Genomic DNA, 19,020 nt, shown 5'->3' with positions numbered 1-19,020 from the left:
CGGCGCCGCGGGATATTCGCGGGGGCCCCGCGCCGCGCTGACAGCGGGCGGGCGGCCCGGGCGAGCCCCGCCGGGGCGCAGGCAGGCTGCGCGCGGAGGGGACGGGGCAGAAACTCGGCTGAACTTGGGAGCCGCCTGCCCGCGCAGCGCAGCACAGCACAGCGCAGCGCAGCACCTCTTGCGCGGGCGGAGCGCGGCGGCCCCGTCCCCGGCCCTCCTCCTTTCCGATGATGTAATCGGCGCTTCCCCGCACTGCCGGCGCCGCGCGGCCCCAGCGGCAGCGGCGGCCGGCGCGGGGCGCAGCGCAGCGCGGCGGGGCGCAACGCGGCGCAGCGGGGCGGAGCGGAGCGGGGCGCGGCGCCCGCCCCGGCCCTGCCCCGCGCCCGCCGCCGCCGGGATGGGCGCGCCGCCGCCCTCAGGACGCGCCGCCGCCGCCGCTGCCGCCCGCCCGCGCCGCGCGCGGACCCCGCGCTTTCTGCAAGTCATCCGCGCCGGTGCCCCCAGCCCGCGCCCGGCCCCCCCGCGCTCCTCGGGAGCCCCGTCGGATTGATTCGGGGTTTGGTGCCTTCTTCTTTTTTTTTTCCTCCCCCATCTTGCTGCGCGTGTGGGTTTCTCTCGTCACCTGCTATGGTTAACTTTCCTGTGACTCGCTTTAACTCTTGAGAGCTACATGGATGCTGCTAGAGCACTTTCCTTGCCGTCGCTGCCCCTTGCCGGGCTTGGATTTGTTATTAACTGGACTATGTGCGCGCCTCTGGGTGTCCTGAGCGTTTGGAAGTGTTGCTCTCCTTTACAAGAGCTATGCGTTACTAGTAACCCAGGTAAGACCCGATGCTCTCCTTCCCTCATCTGCATGTCTACATTAGATATTTGTTTAGAGATGAAGTATGCATTTTCTTTTAGACTGGGGGTTTATAGGTAGTCCTCCCATGGATTAGTACTTGTAAGAAAAAAAATAGAACTTGCAAAACCAGATCTATTTAGCAGGAGATCTAATTTAGCTTTCTAAACTAATCTGTTTTTCTCTGTTACAACTTTTACGATGCCTTAAAAATTAATGTGTCTCTTATTTTGTTTTCCCTTTTAACAGATCTGTGAATGATCATAGGCTCGGCTTGACCTTGATTTTGATGGCTTTGTTGGAAGATCTAATGATGTGATTGCATTTCACGAAGTGATTGCTCTCCAGCCTCTCTGGCTTAGGGTATAAGCCACTTCTGCCACACAGTCACTCATGGACAATTCAGATTTTTCTTTAAACGAACCTTTTGGCTTTTTTTCTTTCCTCACTTCTCCTCTTCCCCACGTTTCTCCTTAATGTCAGGAGCCTTATTCTACGCTTTGATGTGATTGATAATCCTCCTGCTCCCTGCTGCTGATCTCTGTTTTAAAGTACAATGGCTCTAAGTGGCAACTGCAGGACTTACCTCCCTCCGAGAGAGCAGGGGACTGGTCTGCACTCCTTCCCGGAGGTAGTGGAGCTGAACGTGGGTGGCCAGGTTTACTTCACTCGCCATTCCACCTTGGTTGGCACCCCTCACTCCCTGCTCTGGAAAATGTTCACCCCAAAGAGAGACACAGCCAACGATCTAGCGAGGGACTCCAAGGGAAGATTCTTCATCGACAGAGATGGTTTCCTTTTCCGCTATATTCTGGACTATCTCAGGGACAAGCAAGTGGTTCTGCCTGACCACTTCCCAGAGAAGGGAAGGCTCAAGAGGGAGGCTGAGTATTTCCAGCTCCCGGACTTGGTCAAACTCTTGACTCCTGATGACATCAGGCAAAGCCCTGATGATTATTGCCACAGTGACTACGAAGAGGTCTCCCAAAGCAGTGACACGAGAATCTGCCCACCGTCCTCGCTCCTGCCATCTGATCGGAAGTGGGGATTCATTACCATTGGGTACCGGGGGTCATGCACTATTGGCAGGGAGAGTCAAGCAGATGCCAAATTCAGGAGGGTCCCAAGGATTTTGGTTTGTGGAAGGATTGCTCTGGTCAAAGAGGTCTTTGGAGAAAGTTTGAATGAGAGCAGAGACCCAGACAGGGCTCCGGAAAGGTACACCTCCAGGTTTTATCTCAAGTTCAAGCACCTGGAGAGGGCTTTCGACATGTTGTCTGAATGTGGATTCCACATGGTGGCCTGTAACTCCTCCGTGACGGCTTCCGTTGTCAATCAGTACACAGACGACAAGGTCTGGTCCAGCTACACTGAATATGTCTTCTACCGTAAGTACAAGAAATTTCTGAGGGAAAGATAGTTGTGTGTTCCCATCTGTCTCCTCTGCTCTCTGTATGACTCTCAAAGCACAAACAGCCCAGATTTCCTTGTCTCTGCGTGGCCTGGAGCCTTATTTTGATCCAAGGGGATATGCTTCGGTTTAAGCTTTCAAATTGTAAACTAATGCTGAACTCAATGGCATGGTCTTGGCTAGGTGGCAGCACAGACTGCCAAAAACACCCCGTCCCCGAGCTGGAGGATGCCGCTGTCTTTGGCTGTGTAAATCGGCCATCTGACTGCCTTACACACTTCCTGAGTACGCGCTGGATGCGATGTAAGCCTTGCAAACACACTGCAGATTTAATTACAGAACATCTTCAAATGAGATTCAATTTACAAAGGTAATGGCTGCTTGATAATAGCCAAGCACAGTCGGCCAAGCCATCTGTCAGCAAACCTGACACACTTCCACGCAGGGAAGGGAAAACAAAATCCTGTCCCCCGGCTGCTTTTCAGCAGGGGGCTTTCTCGGAGCCAGCCGATGTGCTCTAAAATGAAGGCCCAGTGCAGAGAGAGGCAAGTTGTTGTGTCTTGTTATGCAACACGCCTATGGAAAACAAACTGTCCTCGTAATGAGACGTATCTGCCCTGCTTACTGCAATCACATCAGATCACATACTGTTGTAGTAATTTTAGCTGATAGCTCTAGCAGGCTCATTAACTCTCTAAGTTGATATTCAGGTAGAGGCACAGTTACCAGTGGTAACACGAGGGTAATTTTGATTCTGTAATTCGGTATCAGAAAATCATTCCACAACTGCTGTGCTTAAATATTCAAGAGGTTTGTGAGGCTGTTTTCATCCATTTTCGTTTCAAGAGGGTGAAGGATGGAACATTTCCCTGGTCCATTTGTACAAATGGGCTTTAGCCAGCTGCTGCTTTGGACAGAGATTTAAAGAAGGGTAAAAACTGCTTTGTCTGCAGAGCTGCTATGCTGCATGCGATGGTTACAGTTAGTCTGCTCAGTAATGTGGAGAGCTGACAAAAGTTCTAGGTGAAAGATGTATCAGAAAGTGAATAGTTTGTGCGCCATCTACTCTTATGCCTAGGCTCAACAGGCAGCCCTAATCTGCTTATGTAATGATGCTTGAGTGAGCGTTCTGAAAAGCCATCTGTATTTTTGACATGCATAGATTTACTTAAAATTAGTTTTCTAGCTGGACTTCTCAGCAAAATAGTTCAAAGGTTTTGGATCCGCTTATATTCAGATTAAGGTGGGTGATTCCTATAGTTAGGCGTCTTGTGTTTGAAATTGTAGTGTCTTACACAAGATATAGGAGGAGAGGAGAATTAATGTAGTTAAAGGAATGGATTGGAGTAAATTGTGTTTATGTTAAAATCACAAAAATATAAATTATTTTTAGAAACAAGGGTTTAATAATTGAAGAGAGGCCCAAAATAGATGTTACATGAATTAACAAGCACAGACTGCTGGTTTTCGTATGACTTGAATTCTTTTTCTTCAAGGATTGCTAGTTGCTTCCACATCATTACAGTTAGTGTTAGGTACGAGATGAAAGGTACCTTAGAAATTTTGGAGAGAGAAAGTGTTTGGTAGGGGTCCTGAAATCTTCCTTCACCAATACAGAAAAAGCTCAATCCAATTTAAGTTCCTGGAAAGACTCTTATCTCTTTCAACAGGCTTTGAATTTGGTTCATATCAATCTTGTGGATTTTTGACACTGATGGAGTCATAGAGATGGATTTTTCAAACGTTTCTTCCCTAGGTAAAAACTAAACCAATGACCATGATGCCAAAGAACTCTTTTTAATCTAGATCCAAATCTTCCTGTTCTGTTTTGTGCCATTTGCTGTTTGCTGTGACAGAGTCGTTGGGTTGCAGAGCTGCTACAGCTGCGTGTCTGTAGTCTGGTTGCAGCTGGGCTCGATATAAGAGCAGGCACAAGACCTATGGAATTCACCGAGAGCAGAAGAACCCCTTTGTATCAAAGCTCCAAAAGTCATCTCATTTTAAACTTTGAGGACCAGTAAAGTTGACATCTGGCTTTCTAGTGGAACATTACAACTTTTCCACAGCTGCTTAGCCATAATTTTTTAATTAGAAGCTGCCAGCTGTGCCTATATAAGCATTAATTCATCAAGCTGTTGTGATCAGGTTAATGGACCTAGACATGAGAGGTGTCTAGTCCAACTGGTTAGATATATGTAAAGGTGTTCTTTGTAGAGCAGCTTGGTATCTCCTGTGAAATGCATAGCTGAGCATCCCCTCAGAGCTGGGAAAAGATTATTTTTGGACAGAGGTAGGACAGAGGGAGGCAAATTTTACTGATACAGCAAATATATGGTATGCTTCAAATACTACTCAGGAGCTAAATGCCTGTCATTGGCATGAAGATAAAGAATATTCTGCACATGCAATCCATTTGGAAGAAGATCGGATGGACTGAAGGGGTTGTAAACTGTGCAGCTACTCACATGGGTACAGGATATGCTGTTAACAAAATAGCGTGATTAATACTGTATGACATTTTCTCCCCTTGTTCAAATATAGGTGCTATTAAGGCTAATGGGAGATTCATGTTCTCTGTGGGGGAAATTTTCCCGAAATGCAGGGCTCACAGAAAGCATCCAGTACAAGCGTGCAGCTGTTCTGCTGAGGGGGTGGCGAGATGGGTTGCAGGGCAGGCACACAGCATGACGGTGCAGTCCCCAGCGCAGCGGGGCCCTGCTCCCCTTCCAAACATGCCAATGCAAGGAGAGTTTGGAGACAGTCTGGGCTGATACATGAGGGCCCTAATTAAATGGTTCTTTGAAATGCAATTTCTGTATGGGGGGGAGGCAGGAGTCACAGCCTATATTCCTGCTCCCAGGGGGAATGTGAGTTGAGGTTGTATTCATGCGTTTTCTTTACTGCCTCCAGTTTCTCTTACGTAGAGGAAGATTGCTTAGATTTTATATTGGCTAAGTCTGGATTTCTGACTTCAGTACTTCCATTTTTTTCTCTCTCCTGTTTTGATGATCTTGAAGTAGAACTTCATCTTCAAAGATTTTCATTTTTGAAGAGGGTAATAGCCTGTGCTTGGATCATCCTTTTAAAATATTTTCAATCTTTACAATGGGATGAATCAATATCTGTTAAATGTTGGGGCGTTTAAAGCATAGGGGCTGGCTCAGCCTTTTGTAGTGTAACCCCATTCCTGACTTCACAGTGGCAGATGCATCTCCTCCACCACCACCTATAACTACAACCAGCCCTTTCGCTTGGCTCCAGCCTCGCAGCGTTGCCAGGACTGTGGGCTACAGTCTCGCCCATGGACGTTGTGAGTGCCAGAGCTAGAAGTACTGAACGACAGGTTGGGAACAGAGAAGGCTTCCAAAAGCAGGTCAGCCACACAGCCGGCTGTGTGCATGCGTCTCTTCAGAGTAGCTAGAAATTCAGGTGGAGAGACATGGCAAAGTGGGATGGGATGCAGAAAAACAGCATCTCAACCCCTGTCTGCATATTGCTATTGCCACAGAGAGCCCTGGTGTCATGTTCCTTCTCTCTCTGCTTGTCCGTGGCTGACACTGTAATTGACTGTCAAAACAGTTCATAGTGCAGAGGGGAGAAAATCTCGACTGTAATATATCGTGTCAAACCCCCTTCCTTTACTCTCATGGCTCCCTGCAAGGCTGTGGGTAGCACCAATCGGTAACGCGGCTTACACCGCAAGAGCAGGTTGCCCTCTGCTCAGCTGGAGCAATGAAAACTGGGGGAGAGGAGAGCTACTGTGCAGAAAGGAGCAAATATGTGGAGGTACAGATGGAGGACAGTTACACATGCCTTGGCGAGAAAGAGCTAGGAAGAAGGCAGAGGGAAAGACTGACAACCATACCAAGGCACATGGGGGAGAATTTAGTAGGTATGTCAAGCGTTCAATTTATCCCAAATATTTCCTCACAACAACCAGACTGAGAGGGGTTGACAAAGCGCCTTCAAGTTCACTAGCAGAAAAGAATACAGAGATTTAGACAGACAACTGTCCCTACTGGTCCTAAAGTCGTGTTTCAAAGTCTGGGCAAGCGTAGCAAAATCAGGCTCATTTCCTTAAGCTTTGCCATGTGCCTGCCACTTCATAGCTGCACACTTGGAGCAGCTCAGGCACCTGAAGTTCAAAAGAAACTTTGAGGCAGTCCTGGCACTATATGTCTGTAAGCCGAAAATTAGTCGACCAGGCTCTTGCTCCTGATGGACATGCTCTGCCTGCACTCCCTGTGGGGACAGTTGTAAATTTTGGCCTTGTTCTCACCCCACTCTGTCAAGAAAATGCTGGTTGGCTCTGGTTTTTACTCACTAGTAGGAGCCTGATATGCAGAGGTGGTTGTGAAGTGGACTTTGGGTTATCCTGGGGTAAGCAGTTTGGGGCTATGCAGGAGAAAAGATAAATCCCAAATGATGCCCTCTGCGAATGCACACTGATGGCCTTTCGTGGGAAATGTGTATGTGGGATCATCCCTGTGTCACTCGTACAGCATGTTCTACCTGAGATCACCGTTACCTGCTGCAGCCTGACGCTTCGTACGTGTGAACAGAGCTAAAAGATCCCACACTAGTGTACATATCACTGACTCACAAGTGAATTGTATGGTAGAAGTTTGACTAAGAAAATGGAATGTTCTTGCTCAGTGACACCTACAGCTGTGCTGTCAAACGGGTTAGATATAGAAGATAAATATTACCTATTTTTTTTCCCCTTTGTACTGGTACTGTTGTATTTTCTAATAGTTTGTTCTGTCTGATTTTAAATCAGTGAAGATCAAAATGATCCAACAGGTTAAAAAAAATTCAAATCCAATGAATAATACAATATTTGGTTCCTGCTGACATGAGGTGTTTTTGTTTCCAGGGAATTTTTGTCATCACCAATGAATCTGGTCCATCATGCCGAATAAAAATCTCCCTAAACTCTCACAAGGATTCTCTCCTGCGCTTAGTGGGGGTGGAGAGTAATTAGCCTGATCTGTTAGCGTATTTATGTGAGTCACAAGGACCTTGCTCATAGGTCTTTTGATCAGACTTGGGTGATGGTTGAATTTTTTTCCAGTTTGTCATGCCAGACTGAAAAGCTTGCAGAGCTTGATTGGAGGCATTCCATAGATGACAAATGCTGTTATTTATTAGAAACCAATAGTGTCAAATCTGATTATTAGACCAGTCTAAAAATCTTCAGCTCAATGGTTAACTGAAGCAAAACTTGGCAAAAAGGGTAGTTTACTCTCCTTACTTTAAAAAGGATATAGGATTCCGAGTTCATTCCACCAATGTATAAATAAAGTTGTTGAGAAACTGGTAAGGATGGCCTTTGGGTGCTGGTCTGTCTCTAGCCAGTATTCACTGCATGGATGGTTTTTCTATATATCCTTCAGATATGATCTTCACTGATTTGAAAGTTTGGTAGAAATATTTGGCATGAATATGCAGATCTATTACCTTGCTGCTCTAAAATACCACTTACCAGTGCAGATCCTCCGGCTACCACAATACCTGTTCAACACCTCGACAGATTTATTGCAATGGAAAATATATAGCAGTGTGTCCTGAGTTCATGTAGGCCTCTGCTGGGGAAGGGGGTTTGTAAGGTTGTGAGATCCAGCTAGGGCTCCGGAGGCGGCTGTTGCTTGGGTTTTGGTGTTGTTAGCTTGCTGCGCGTTCGAACACCCAGGACTTGCTGGGCCTTTCAGACTGCCTCTCAGTTGCTCCGTACATGGTAGCAGAAGTTGCTTCATCATGCAGGGTCATATTGTGCCATCAATTTTAAACAAATCTTCGTACAAAGTGGATCCTAGCACCTTTATGGAGAACTCCTTCAGAATTCAGCAGAGATAGTATCGACAGGAGATCTAGACTCTTCTAGGATTTAACACTAAAGGCCTATAAAATCAATCAAGAGCTAGCTCCGTGTCTGTGCAGTCATCCTGGAGACCATGGAGCGTATATAGTTCTTAATCCTTATAGCAGCATTGACAAAAACAAGTTGATAGTCTATACTTTTCCATATAAACATTGGGTCTTTTTGTTTGAAAAGGGTTAAATAACAATAACTACTTAGCCCTACACATCTGCTGTGTGCCTCAGCTCACATTGCTTATCTTGGGGACAGAAGCCTTATTGGTGTATTTTTCTCCTTGTTAGCAATTCAGAGAAAACCAAACTTCAGGAAGGTGAGATCGTTTCTTTTTGGAATGGGAGTCTCCAGTAGAATTTTTGACAATTTTTTTAATGATATGTAATACAGGTATCAGGGAATTAATGGGAGGATTCCCACTGAATTTGGTGAACTGGGTGCCTGCCCCAAGGAGCAGAGGGGAGTCATGGCCTTGCTGCTCCTGGCAGCCACGTCTGTTGCTGGAGAATTAACAGGTATTAAACTAAAGGCAGAATCTCATCTGTGAAGTGTTTGTTGGTGCTGCTGCTGTGTCATCCAGAAGGCAACTCTAATGACTAAATGACTAGCCAAGGAGGGCTGGCATTTAGAAAAAAATCAACGTATTTTAAATTGCAGCCCAACCACTTCTGAACTGGATGTTATCCAGGAACACTGTGCATGAGATCCCACAATACCATTTTGGTAGACTGACTGATCAGAGGAGAATTTTACTGTAATAAAACTAGACAGCTATCTGTGAGCTATTTTTCCTCGGTGCCCTGGGAAGATGTGGGAACAAGGAGCCCCGTGCTGGGCGCTCTGGATTCCTGCGGAGGGAGAACTCCAGGTGCAGAGTTCCAGGTGCAGGGCTCCTCGGAGTGCGCCGGATGGCAGGCGTAGCGGTGACGATCACTTAGCGCCATGTGGGTTGTTCTCCATGGACCAGTGTACAACTGCTCCCAACAGCCAGATTTCTAGAGCTTCAGTCTGATTAGTTCAGATGTTTTTTGAAATTTGCTGAGATGTCGTTATTTTTCTTATGAAAAACAAAATCAGAAAGAGCAAAGGAGTGTAAATAAGAAAACATAACACATATTTGTGGTTCAATGAAAAATGAGCAACATATTGTATATACAAACATTTCATTGCAGCAAGTTTTTTTTTTTTTAAAGCCATCCTGGATTAGTTTAAATTTATAGCCACTACATATTCTCAGTTTGTTCTTTTTTTGGCTTTTCAAGTTCAAGGCCAACATACAGTAAATATAGAGACAAGAAACAAAGTTTGAGTTACATCTTTGCAAAGAATAAGAGTAATCTTTTATGAATCTTACTCAAAAACATATTTTTTGTAAAGGAAGGAAGTAGACTTCAAGTGAGTTAGAGCTGGTGGAATTGCTTAAATTATCTCTAAAATGGAATGGCTAATGAGTGGGCCATGCCAAGGAGTACTGCGTTAGTGAGTTTACCCTGCTACTTTCAGAAGACATGCTCAAGTTAATACTGGAATAAAATAAAACATCCCTGCCATTATTACGCCTTCTAATTTTAAGCCAAATGCTTAAATTACATACATTTCAGCTATACTATGTTAGAGTAACTCTTAAGGAACGATAGAGGTTGAGCTTCAAATCAGATCATGTGATAAAGCCTATTACTGTGCTGATTTGGGGAGTGCTGAACACCCGTAATACCTCTTAAGTCCATAAAGATTCAGTTCTGATGACTAATAGGTAATATAAAAGCTTAATGCATAAGATAAAGTCTGACTTTAATGGTCAAGTGTAGGAGGCCTAGTATTTATTTCGGTGCTAATGGCCCTTACTAAGGCCTTACAAAGAACATGGGGCTTTTCTTTTGGAATGAATGTCCCTTGCTTTTTTTCTTTGCTAATAGTATCTGGATAAATAAAATGAAGAATAAAGAGCAGCATGCTAGGCATCAGAGAACCATGTGGGCTGTTTTTCTCAGTTTTCCCAGATAAGCTTGTTGAATTAGTCTCCTAATAATGTTTAAAAGACAGCTAGTAGTCTAGCATTGTGCTAATACTTCTTACATTTTGATAGCTGGCTATGAACATTGTTGAAATACCCATAAATATAAGCTGTTCAATTAGAGTGTGGTCCTATCGACCACTTCTTATTGAATATCAGTCATGTAAAGTGCTGTGCTGTGCGCGAGGCGAACGTTAGTGGGAGCGCTCTACAGCGGTGGCAACGGAGCGGGCTTAGGGAGCTGTTCCTAAATTTCTAACGTGAATAATTTGCTAGTGCTTCTTCTGAATCTACTACCTAAGTGATTAGCAATTTGTAGGAGCTGATTGATTAGCTGCTAAGGCAGCTAAAACAATCCCCTAACAAAAATACAATGAGAAAAACCCAACCCTGGCCATCTTGGTTTCTAATCCATCCCGAAACGCTTGCATACAAATAATGGTATTTAATGAGCGCTGTGTCTCAGCTCTCAGCGGAGCGCCCTGTCTGCCTTCTGGGGGCCCCAAGCCCGTCCGAGCGTGGCGAGCCCGCTCAGCGGGCAAGGCATGATGCCAGGTGGGGTGCCGGCTGCCCTCCGAGCGGGACTGCGGCCAGGAGCACCTCGGGGCTGCTTTCGGGCTGCCCAAGGGATGGGACAGGAGGGCAGCAACATTTCGACTTGGCAGCATCCTTTTGATCCCCGTTACATGGGATTTTTCCTTAGAGCATAGGAATTTCTTGAGTGTATTGTGGGGGCTTCAGGAAAATTGACTGCTGTTCAAGTCCTCACCGTTCTTAAAACGTTTGTTCCCTTTTTAGGATGAAAGCATTCGTAGGCACATTCGTCTTACGCCTTCGCCTCTGACGTCTCTGGCTCTGAATGTGCCTTGGAAGTAGCCTTTTATAACTGTGGAGATATGTGATAATTCAAAGCCTCCAAAACGCAAACTCCTTTATGTCATAATTTGAAAATCTCTATAGCTGTGCTCCAGACACAGGGATCTAGGGTTTGATTCGTCTCCATGCTTGAAATTAGAGATTTGAGAATTTTGTACTTTTTTCCCGGTAAGGTTTTGGTATGCATTTCTAGAATAACAGACTTACTTACTTCTGAGGGAATGGCAGCGTGTCGAGGGCTCTCCTGCTAGCTCTGAACTCAGCTCATGTTTGGGAATAGAGTTCCAGCATTTCCTGGTGTGCACTAATCTTTGGCCAGGTCCTGTAAGCCAAATTTAAGGAAAAATTCTCCTCTCTGCATATTTTGGAGGAGTCTTATGCTCATTTTAAGAACTTCAGACTGAGTTTCCATCAAACTGAATCAGAGTATATTTTTACACCAGAATTAAATCAGGGTGAAGTAGAACCCAGTGAAACATGCTGATTTTGACTAAATTTTGCACTTTTAATGTTCTCAAAGTGAAAAACTCAGAGCAAAACTTGAGTTAGCAAAATATGCCATGAGAGAGCTTGCAAAAATGTTTATTTGTGCTTCTGTGAAGGGAATTTTACTGATTTTTTCTCAGCTCAGAGCTTTCATTGGTAATGTAGAAAACTTCAGCATTTTCTTCCACATTTTCAAAGGCTAATTCCAATACTGGAAAGTAAAGGTGGCTTTTTGCAAATTTACTATTTGTATACTCATGCAAAAATGTGATTACTGATCATCAGCTAAACTAAGTCTAACACGTGTATCCAGAATGCATGTGTTCAGAACAAATTTGAACAGGTTTTTGTCTTGCAGTGTCACTGTCTTAGGAACTGCACTGGCAAATGAGCCAGTTGCTGATCATTTCTCAAAAGCTGGGTTCCTTTTGTCTTATTAATTCCATGATTATATACCATAATCTGAGTACACTTTCCCATCTGATTTACCCCTCTGCCACTCCTGCAGTTTTTGGAAAGAATGACTCTCTCTGGATCCTGCCATCACCTTCTAAACCACTAGATTTTAGGTTAGAGAGGTTTTGTACCCATGGTGTGATTGAATCCTTTCATTCCCTTGGACATTGTTTAACCTAAACCACTTGCAGACCAAGAGTGTCTTTACTTTCCGTGGTGAAGCCACAGTTATCAAGATGTAAAGGTGTATGTTTTTGAGCTTGGGGGAGGGCATAGTGTCTAGGTGCTCTTGCTTTCTTCCATTTGTTCTCATTTCAAGAGAAAAAATCCTCTATTCTCTGAAGTCAATGCATATATATTATGTGAGGAATAATTCATTCCCTTCCTTAAACTCAGAGTTTGCTGGTTTGCCTTCCCTTGAGTAGGTAAGGAATATTTAAATAAGGATGCTGATAAAAATGCTTTTGTCAATAAAGATTTGATTAAAGAATCTGTTGCTATAAAGAGTCCCATGAAGGCAGAAGTCAAAAGATACCATTTCTTGCAGAGAGACTGAAAAGTTAGTTCATGTTTGCGCTGTGAGAATTCCCACAACTCAGTGCCATCCCGCTGCTGCGGAGTCCCGGGGCAGAGGCCAGACCCCTCCTCGCTGATTCGTTAGGTTCCTTCCTGCAGTCTTCATGTTTGCTAAGACCAGCGCACCGCTGCCTCCCAAGACAAAGACGTTTCTGATTTCAGAAGTCCAGTGAACATTTTCCCATGCTATCATAAAGATGGGAGATTTAGTAGCAATATTTATTCTATATACTCAGCAAGGGTTTTGATGCCTTTCATGATAGAAATAAATAAATAAATAAACTCCCTCCCAGAAGGACAGTATTTTCACACTATTTGAACATAAAATGGAAGTGGATGTTACAGCTTGTTTTTTCCTGTTTTATATGTGTTCGGGGTTTTTTTGTTTATAGGATGGGTGATGAATACAACTGAATCTACCTCACATTTTTAAGATGCAACCAAACTGCTCAGGTGTGAGATTAGGCAGACCATTTTTATCAGCCCACGGTAATCTGCCATCCATGGAGCCTGGCAGATCTCCTGGACGTGGTTAATGGAGAGAAGCAAGCTCAACTCTAATGTTCATCTACTTTTAAATCTCTGAAATACTTGATTTGTAACTAGGAAATGTCAGTATTTACTTTATACAGATTTCCTGGGATTAAAAAGGCAGAATAACCTTTCCTGTGCAGAAAATAAACGTGAAGGACTAGAGAAGATGATGCATTTTAAGCTCTAACAATTGCATCCTCTTTTCTCAAACAGCGGCTCCAGGTTTCTAGTCATGCTGTAGAAAAGAGGTGGCACATTGGCAGCCAAGTCAGGTCAGTGCGGGGAGAGCGACTGGTTCTTCGGCTTTTCCCCCTGCCTCTCTTTGGTCCCTTTGATTTCTAAAATAAGCTAAATGGTTCAGACCTCCTATCTGAGAGCACCCTGTTCCTTATTAGTGAGGCATTTTCCTTCCCTTTTGGCCGCACGTTGCACACTATTGCATTGCTTTCCGTTCCAGAATTAACTCCGCTGCAGTAGCACAGGGGTTGGAGTTTGTTTGTGTATTTGCTACGCAGCAATAACAAGCTTGGGATCAAACTGAGTCTGGATGCAAACAGACAACAGCCATGGTTCCCACAGGATTTGCATCTACTGGTACCAGACCTGAGTTTTCTTCAAGTTCTAGATTTCTTTCCCAAGCAACACTCCAGATAGTTTGGGCATCTTTTGTATTAGGCTTAGTGTTACAGGGGAAACCAACAGAACTGATGCAATGATACAGATTTGCATCCTACCAAGACATGAGGTTATGGAAACTCAGTCTGAGCTGATAGATTCAATCCCCAGCGGGGTTTGAGAGAAAACCCTGGATCTAAACATCTTCTCTTTGGGGAAAATTTGCTGGATCAAAACATAGCAATTCAAATATGGGTTTCCATCTCTGCAAAACAGAAAGAAGACAACAAAAGATAGAAAATGTTCATCTGGCCTGTCTTGAGGAACATGGCTTCCACATCTCTCTGGATTTTGAAAATCTCAGCCTTGAAGGATGATAGTGAAACTCCCCATCCCCTTAATGTTACTTTTAGATAAAAAATGAGAGAAATTGTGCTTGAATGGGATCTCCTGATTCACGTATCAGTGCATCCAACATTTGAGAGACGTCATCGTCTTCCTGGGTGGCTCTGCTATGGCAGTTAGTAACAATATCTGCGGTTCTTCTGTAGATCCATTAGTGGTCTGTAGCGCGCGATAAATCCTATTCTCTTTATGTTGGCAGGTCATGAGACAGCCTGGAGGCAGATCTGCGGCCACCTACATGTGCAGACAAACACATTTTGCTGTATTTTTTTGCTTTTTTATATGTTTTGCTTTTTTTTGTGGTCTTGCTTATTCCGTTTGTGATCTCTGCGGGGAAAGGACAACCTTCTCCTGCACAGGCAGTGTGTGCAAACAGCAGGCTGCAAATCCTCCTAGGCATTCACTACTAGAGTAGCAATAATTTGCAACAGATAACTCATCCCTAATAGCGTAAAAATTATTTGAACGCTCACAGGGATTCCACGGAGGTGTCGGGGACTCCTGCTGCTGTGCAGAGCGCTTTTCGGGAGTGCTTCGAAGTCCCCCCGGGGCCAGGCACAGCGCGTCCTTGGGCGGAAGCTGTTTTCTTCACAGCCTGTCACGTACAGTCGCTCGGGCCTTGCGTGGCCGCTCGCGGTGGGGGTGGAAGAGGGAGGCCTGACTTTGCACATTTTACTGAGGCATTTTGTGGCTTTCGTGGCATTTTATGTCAACATAGTTCAGGGTACAAAGCTGGATAAATCCAAATTTAGAAAGATTTTGCTAGTGGCTTCAGCACAAATGGCATCATACTTGAAATGCGTCTAAAAACATTAATAGATTTTCTTTGCAAGAAGGCAGTCAATATACCGACCGAGAAACAAGAACAAGCCTTTCCACAAGCCATTTTAAAAGAAGCCTCTTTACAGTGCGTCTGCTAATGAAAATGCAGCGGTAACCAATCATTTTCTGGAGGAAAGCTAAAAGCTGCGTGACAGTAAATAAATAATTGCAGGGAAGCATTACACATAGATTTCTTTGAGGCACAGTACTTAATTAAATTTCATGAATATGCCTGTGTACTTCCATTGATTAGGAGAAAAATGTATTTGTGCTGTGTCTTTAAGATTTACTCGCCTGACAGTGTTTTGCCTTCCTCCCCTCTCCTTCCTCAGTTTCATTCACTTTATAGCCTCATGCAGGGGAAAGAGGACAATTTTCTATTTTTCTTTTGTGAAGAAATTGATCCTAAGATGTCCAGGAAGTGATGTATGGTTTGTAACTATACAATATAGCTAAGCAAAAAAATCACTGAAAAACGCTTGACAGCTATTATATTAATTTCCATTTTACAATGGATTTTTTTCCCACCAGCACCAGTGAAAACTATGCAAAGGCTTTCAACAGCCTCTCTAGTATTAATTAGTTAAAAGATGGTATAGATCTTGCCAGGCTAATTTGTCAGGGTAGGTTTTTTTAGACACTTCACAAATGTTTTTTGCCACTGAATTCAAACTCATCCCCGAATTCCCAGTACCAACCAGGGTGGGGCTCCCGGGGATCTCAGCGTCGGCTCTTTGGTCCATCTCGGAAGCGGACAGACGAATAGAGGTGGCAGCGGCGGGCGCCCGGCGGAGGCAGGCGAGGACCCGGCAGACAGTCGCGGCGATGGCTCGCTCTCTTCTGGGGGGTCCTTCGAGACAGCAAACTCTGCAGGATGCCAGACGTGCTCTGGCTGCCGAGAACAAAACGCGTTCGAGGAGAATCCGGCGCGTTTCGCTGTTCCCGTTTTAGCCTGCCTGTGCCCTCCCCGAGCGGTCGTCCTGCACTCCCCGCTGCCCCGCGACAGCCGGTGCCTGGTTGTTCCCCGCCAGGGTCGGCAGCGAGCGGCCTGATTCGCTTTGCTCCAGGCTGGCTCCTTTGAGTTCCCCATCTCGTTACAGTACGGTAGCGAGTTGTTTGTAAATGAGGAGGTCGCTGTCCTTGCTAGCATGATTGTGATTTGGCATATTGGTACAGTATTAAAATTCCAGTTGAACAGATGGTGCCAGGATTTTAACTTATGCTTATGAGATGCAGGCGGTCAAGTAGTGAACTTGCATGCTAGTTATTTTTATTTTGAACAGGTTAAGCACAAATTACTTTTTGACTATTGTTATTATTGCTGTACTTGCCATTTTTGTCTTTCGGGGTGTGTGTTCATGCATATGCACGAGTGGGCAAGTGTTCTCGTAAGCTCTTTTCCTGTAACTTTGGATTGAAAACAGCCCTATTTCTGCCTAAAAACTCCTCTGCCTGTGTTTACTCCTTCTTGCTGGCGGCCCTTTTCTTTCACCTTAGACCTGTTGCCGTTCTCCTTGCAGTGTGCGCAGAGGAGGACCTGGCTGGAGCGATTACAGTTCAGAGCCCTCCAGAGATGTTAGTGCTGTGTGCTCAGCTTATTCTCCTCCCGGGGAAAATTGCCCTCTTTGTTACCAAGGAGAGTAAATCCCAAGCCAGGCTCGCGGAAACCGGGCACTGAAACGTCTCCGTGGCTCTGAATCCCAAGGCAGGGTTTGTGCAACCAGGTACTGCTGAGTGGAAAATGTAAATCTGCTGTAACTGAAAGTGCTGGGGCAGGTTTCTGATCTTGATTACACTGGAATAAATCCAGATCCACTCCACATTGATGCCAGTAAGGATCTGATGCTTATTATCTAATACTGTCTTGAAACATGGGGTTATTTTTTGTCACAGTTTATAAGCTTCTTTCTTCATTTACAGAATTTAAAAAAATCTACTGTTACAGGTTATTAAAGCCTACCCAAATATTTTACATCTACTGCATAGTCTGAATTTTCATGCAAAGATATCAGGGTTTTCGTGAAGGGCCTGCATGCATTTTCTGTCCTGTTTCTCCTGGCCGTGTCAGGCACCTGGGCAGGACCCTGGACTGTGCTCCTGGCACTGAGCCCTTCCCACGGGGTGTAGTGCGGGGGACAGGGCTGCGCGACGGTGTCTTCCCAGGCTCTAGACCTACACAGGGAATTACATGGGTTCCCACTGGAACCCACATTTACATCCCTGTTTTTTCAGATCTATTGTTCCTCAAGCTCCTTCCCAGCAGAACTGTTCATGCGGTGATTTCATCCTCCCTTCTATGCAATGAGCCTTTTACTCCTCAGGTTATTTTCGAGCTCGGGGACAGCCACCCTGTACTGGTGGCACCTTGAAGGGAGATAGTGCCCTCAGGCTGGTTTTCATAAAAACGAGCGTGGTGCTTGCCTTGGCAGAGACGGCAAGGCAACGGGTCCAAACCCAGCCTGAAGGGAGACGTTTTGTTGCCCCGGACTCGGTTTAGTTGTAGCGTCGGCCTCGTGCCCTGCCCCAGGGCTCGTCCCAGGGAAGCTTGCTCTGGTCTGCAGTGGCAGTGTTTCACTTAGAGCCCAACCCGGAAAGCAGGAGACATCCAGTACCTCCTGTATTTTAAATGAAGTGGAGATATTTGCGATCCTTGGATTGAGGAGAGGCTGTTTCCCAGGAGTTAAGTCATGGAGCAAGTGGCTGCCTGGCTCCCCTGTGCCAAGGAGACGTAGGCTCACTGCGGCCAGGTAACCAGACCAGCAAAACCAAGTCTCAGTCTGTTACCCGTCCTTCAGGCGTTTCACACTCACACCCTGCCGATAAAGGCTGGAGAGCAGGTTTTCACGAAAGACGACCCAAACGTCAGGCGTGAGGGCAGGGAGGAGAGCGGCAGGTGTAGGTGTAATCAGGTTCATTTATTCCTCCCTCATGCCTGCTGCCATTACTCATTCCTCTCACATGTAAGTGTAAAAATCTCCCTGCCACTTATTAAAGCCCACACTGTTTTCAAAGAAAGACACCGTGCCAGTGCTCCCAGCTCCCGAGCGCTTTCAGAACGGCTCTGTCCCGCCACTGCCTAGGGGGCTTGATGCGCTTTCCCGCGCGGGCGAGCTGGCCTCCGAAGAGCTGCTCGGGAGCGCCAGCTCGGAGCCCTTTTCTCCCTTTTTTCCTGCTCCCTGTGGAACCGCGGCAGAAGATGCAGAGCCCCTCGGGCTGGAGCGGCTGTCCCCTCCCGGCCACGGGAGGTGGTCCCTGCTGTCCCCCGTGAGGCTGATGCGGAGGACGCGGGAGCCCTGCGGAGGATGCTGCGGTGCCGGCTCCCCTCCGCGCTCGCTCCGTGTGCCGCTTGCTGAGGGGGCTGCAGCTCCCCGGCGCGTAAAGGGTTCCTGGGAGCTGCTGGAGCGCCCAGAAACCGTAACTTCCCACCTGTTACTGATAATTAGTATTTCCCATAGTTATCTGGGTTCCGAATGACATTGACTGAGAAGCCTGTGCGATAGCCAGAGGTACTTTGGCTAATTTGTTTTTTCTCAGAATACCTCAGGAGAGAAAGTTTTGTGTCGCGTCTGAACTGCCTGGCCATGGGTGCATCGTGGAAGGGCACAACTCAGCCTTTATTCTGCTCTCAGCGGCTTCCGAGGGCGTTTAAGTATTAATGGGACAGAGTGAGTGGGGGATGAGTAATGAATATTTCATGAAAACCATTACAACATTGTATATGAAAGCAACTTCTGGCATCACATCCCTGCAGCTGCTGCCGTACCTTAGACGATGTATTTTTTCTTTCTGGTTACCTGATCTGGAGTGAGTCATGAGTCAGTGACAGAGTAAAAGGCACAATGCACTAATTCAACCTGCCATGTTTTTCCTCAGAAGCATAAATATTTGAAAGTTTGCATTGCTGTTTCTGAATGAATGGATTAAAGAGCTCTGAAATATTAACTTATTGCACTTTATGCTATGTTTGAAATATTGCCTTCAAAACCAAAACCACTCTGGTCTATGAAATGTGAAAGGTATCTCCCTCTTCCCCCCTCCCCTAAATCCTACAGGATTTGGGAGGACTAAATATTCCTACAGTAAAGGAAGGCAGGAAGAGAGGGAATAAT

General features: G+C 45.6%; 1 protein-coding gene across 1 annotated transcript in view; it reads left to right on the top strand.

The window, feature by feature from the left end:
• Window positions 1-608: 608 nt before the first annotated feature.
• Window positions 609-19,020, top strand: part of KCTD16 (potassium channel tetramerization domain containing 16) — an 86,245-nt gene continuing 67,833 nt past the window's right edge. The window contains exons 1-2 of the mRNA XM_067304936.1: window positions 609-821; window positions 1,091-2,229. Of these exons, the coding sequence (XP_067161037.1) occupies window positions 1,398-2,229 (832 nt within the window). The 5' untranslated portion in view covers window positions 609-821; window positions 1,091-1,397. The remainder of the gene's footprint in view (window positions 822-1,090; window positions 2,230-19,020) is intronic.

Source organism: Apteryx mantelli, chromosome 14 (genome assembly GCF_036417845.1).
Source record: "Apteryx mantelli isolate bAptMan1 chromosome 14, bAptMan1.hap1, whole genome shotgun sequence".
In the NCBI taxonomy this organism is placed as follows: domain Eukaryota; kingdom Metazoa; phylum Chordata; class Aves; order Apterygiformes; family Apterygidae; genus Apteryx; species Apteryx mantelli.
Note: the sequence above shows the minus strand (reverse complement) of the source record. Positions and strands in the feature narration are given on the sequence as shown.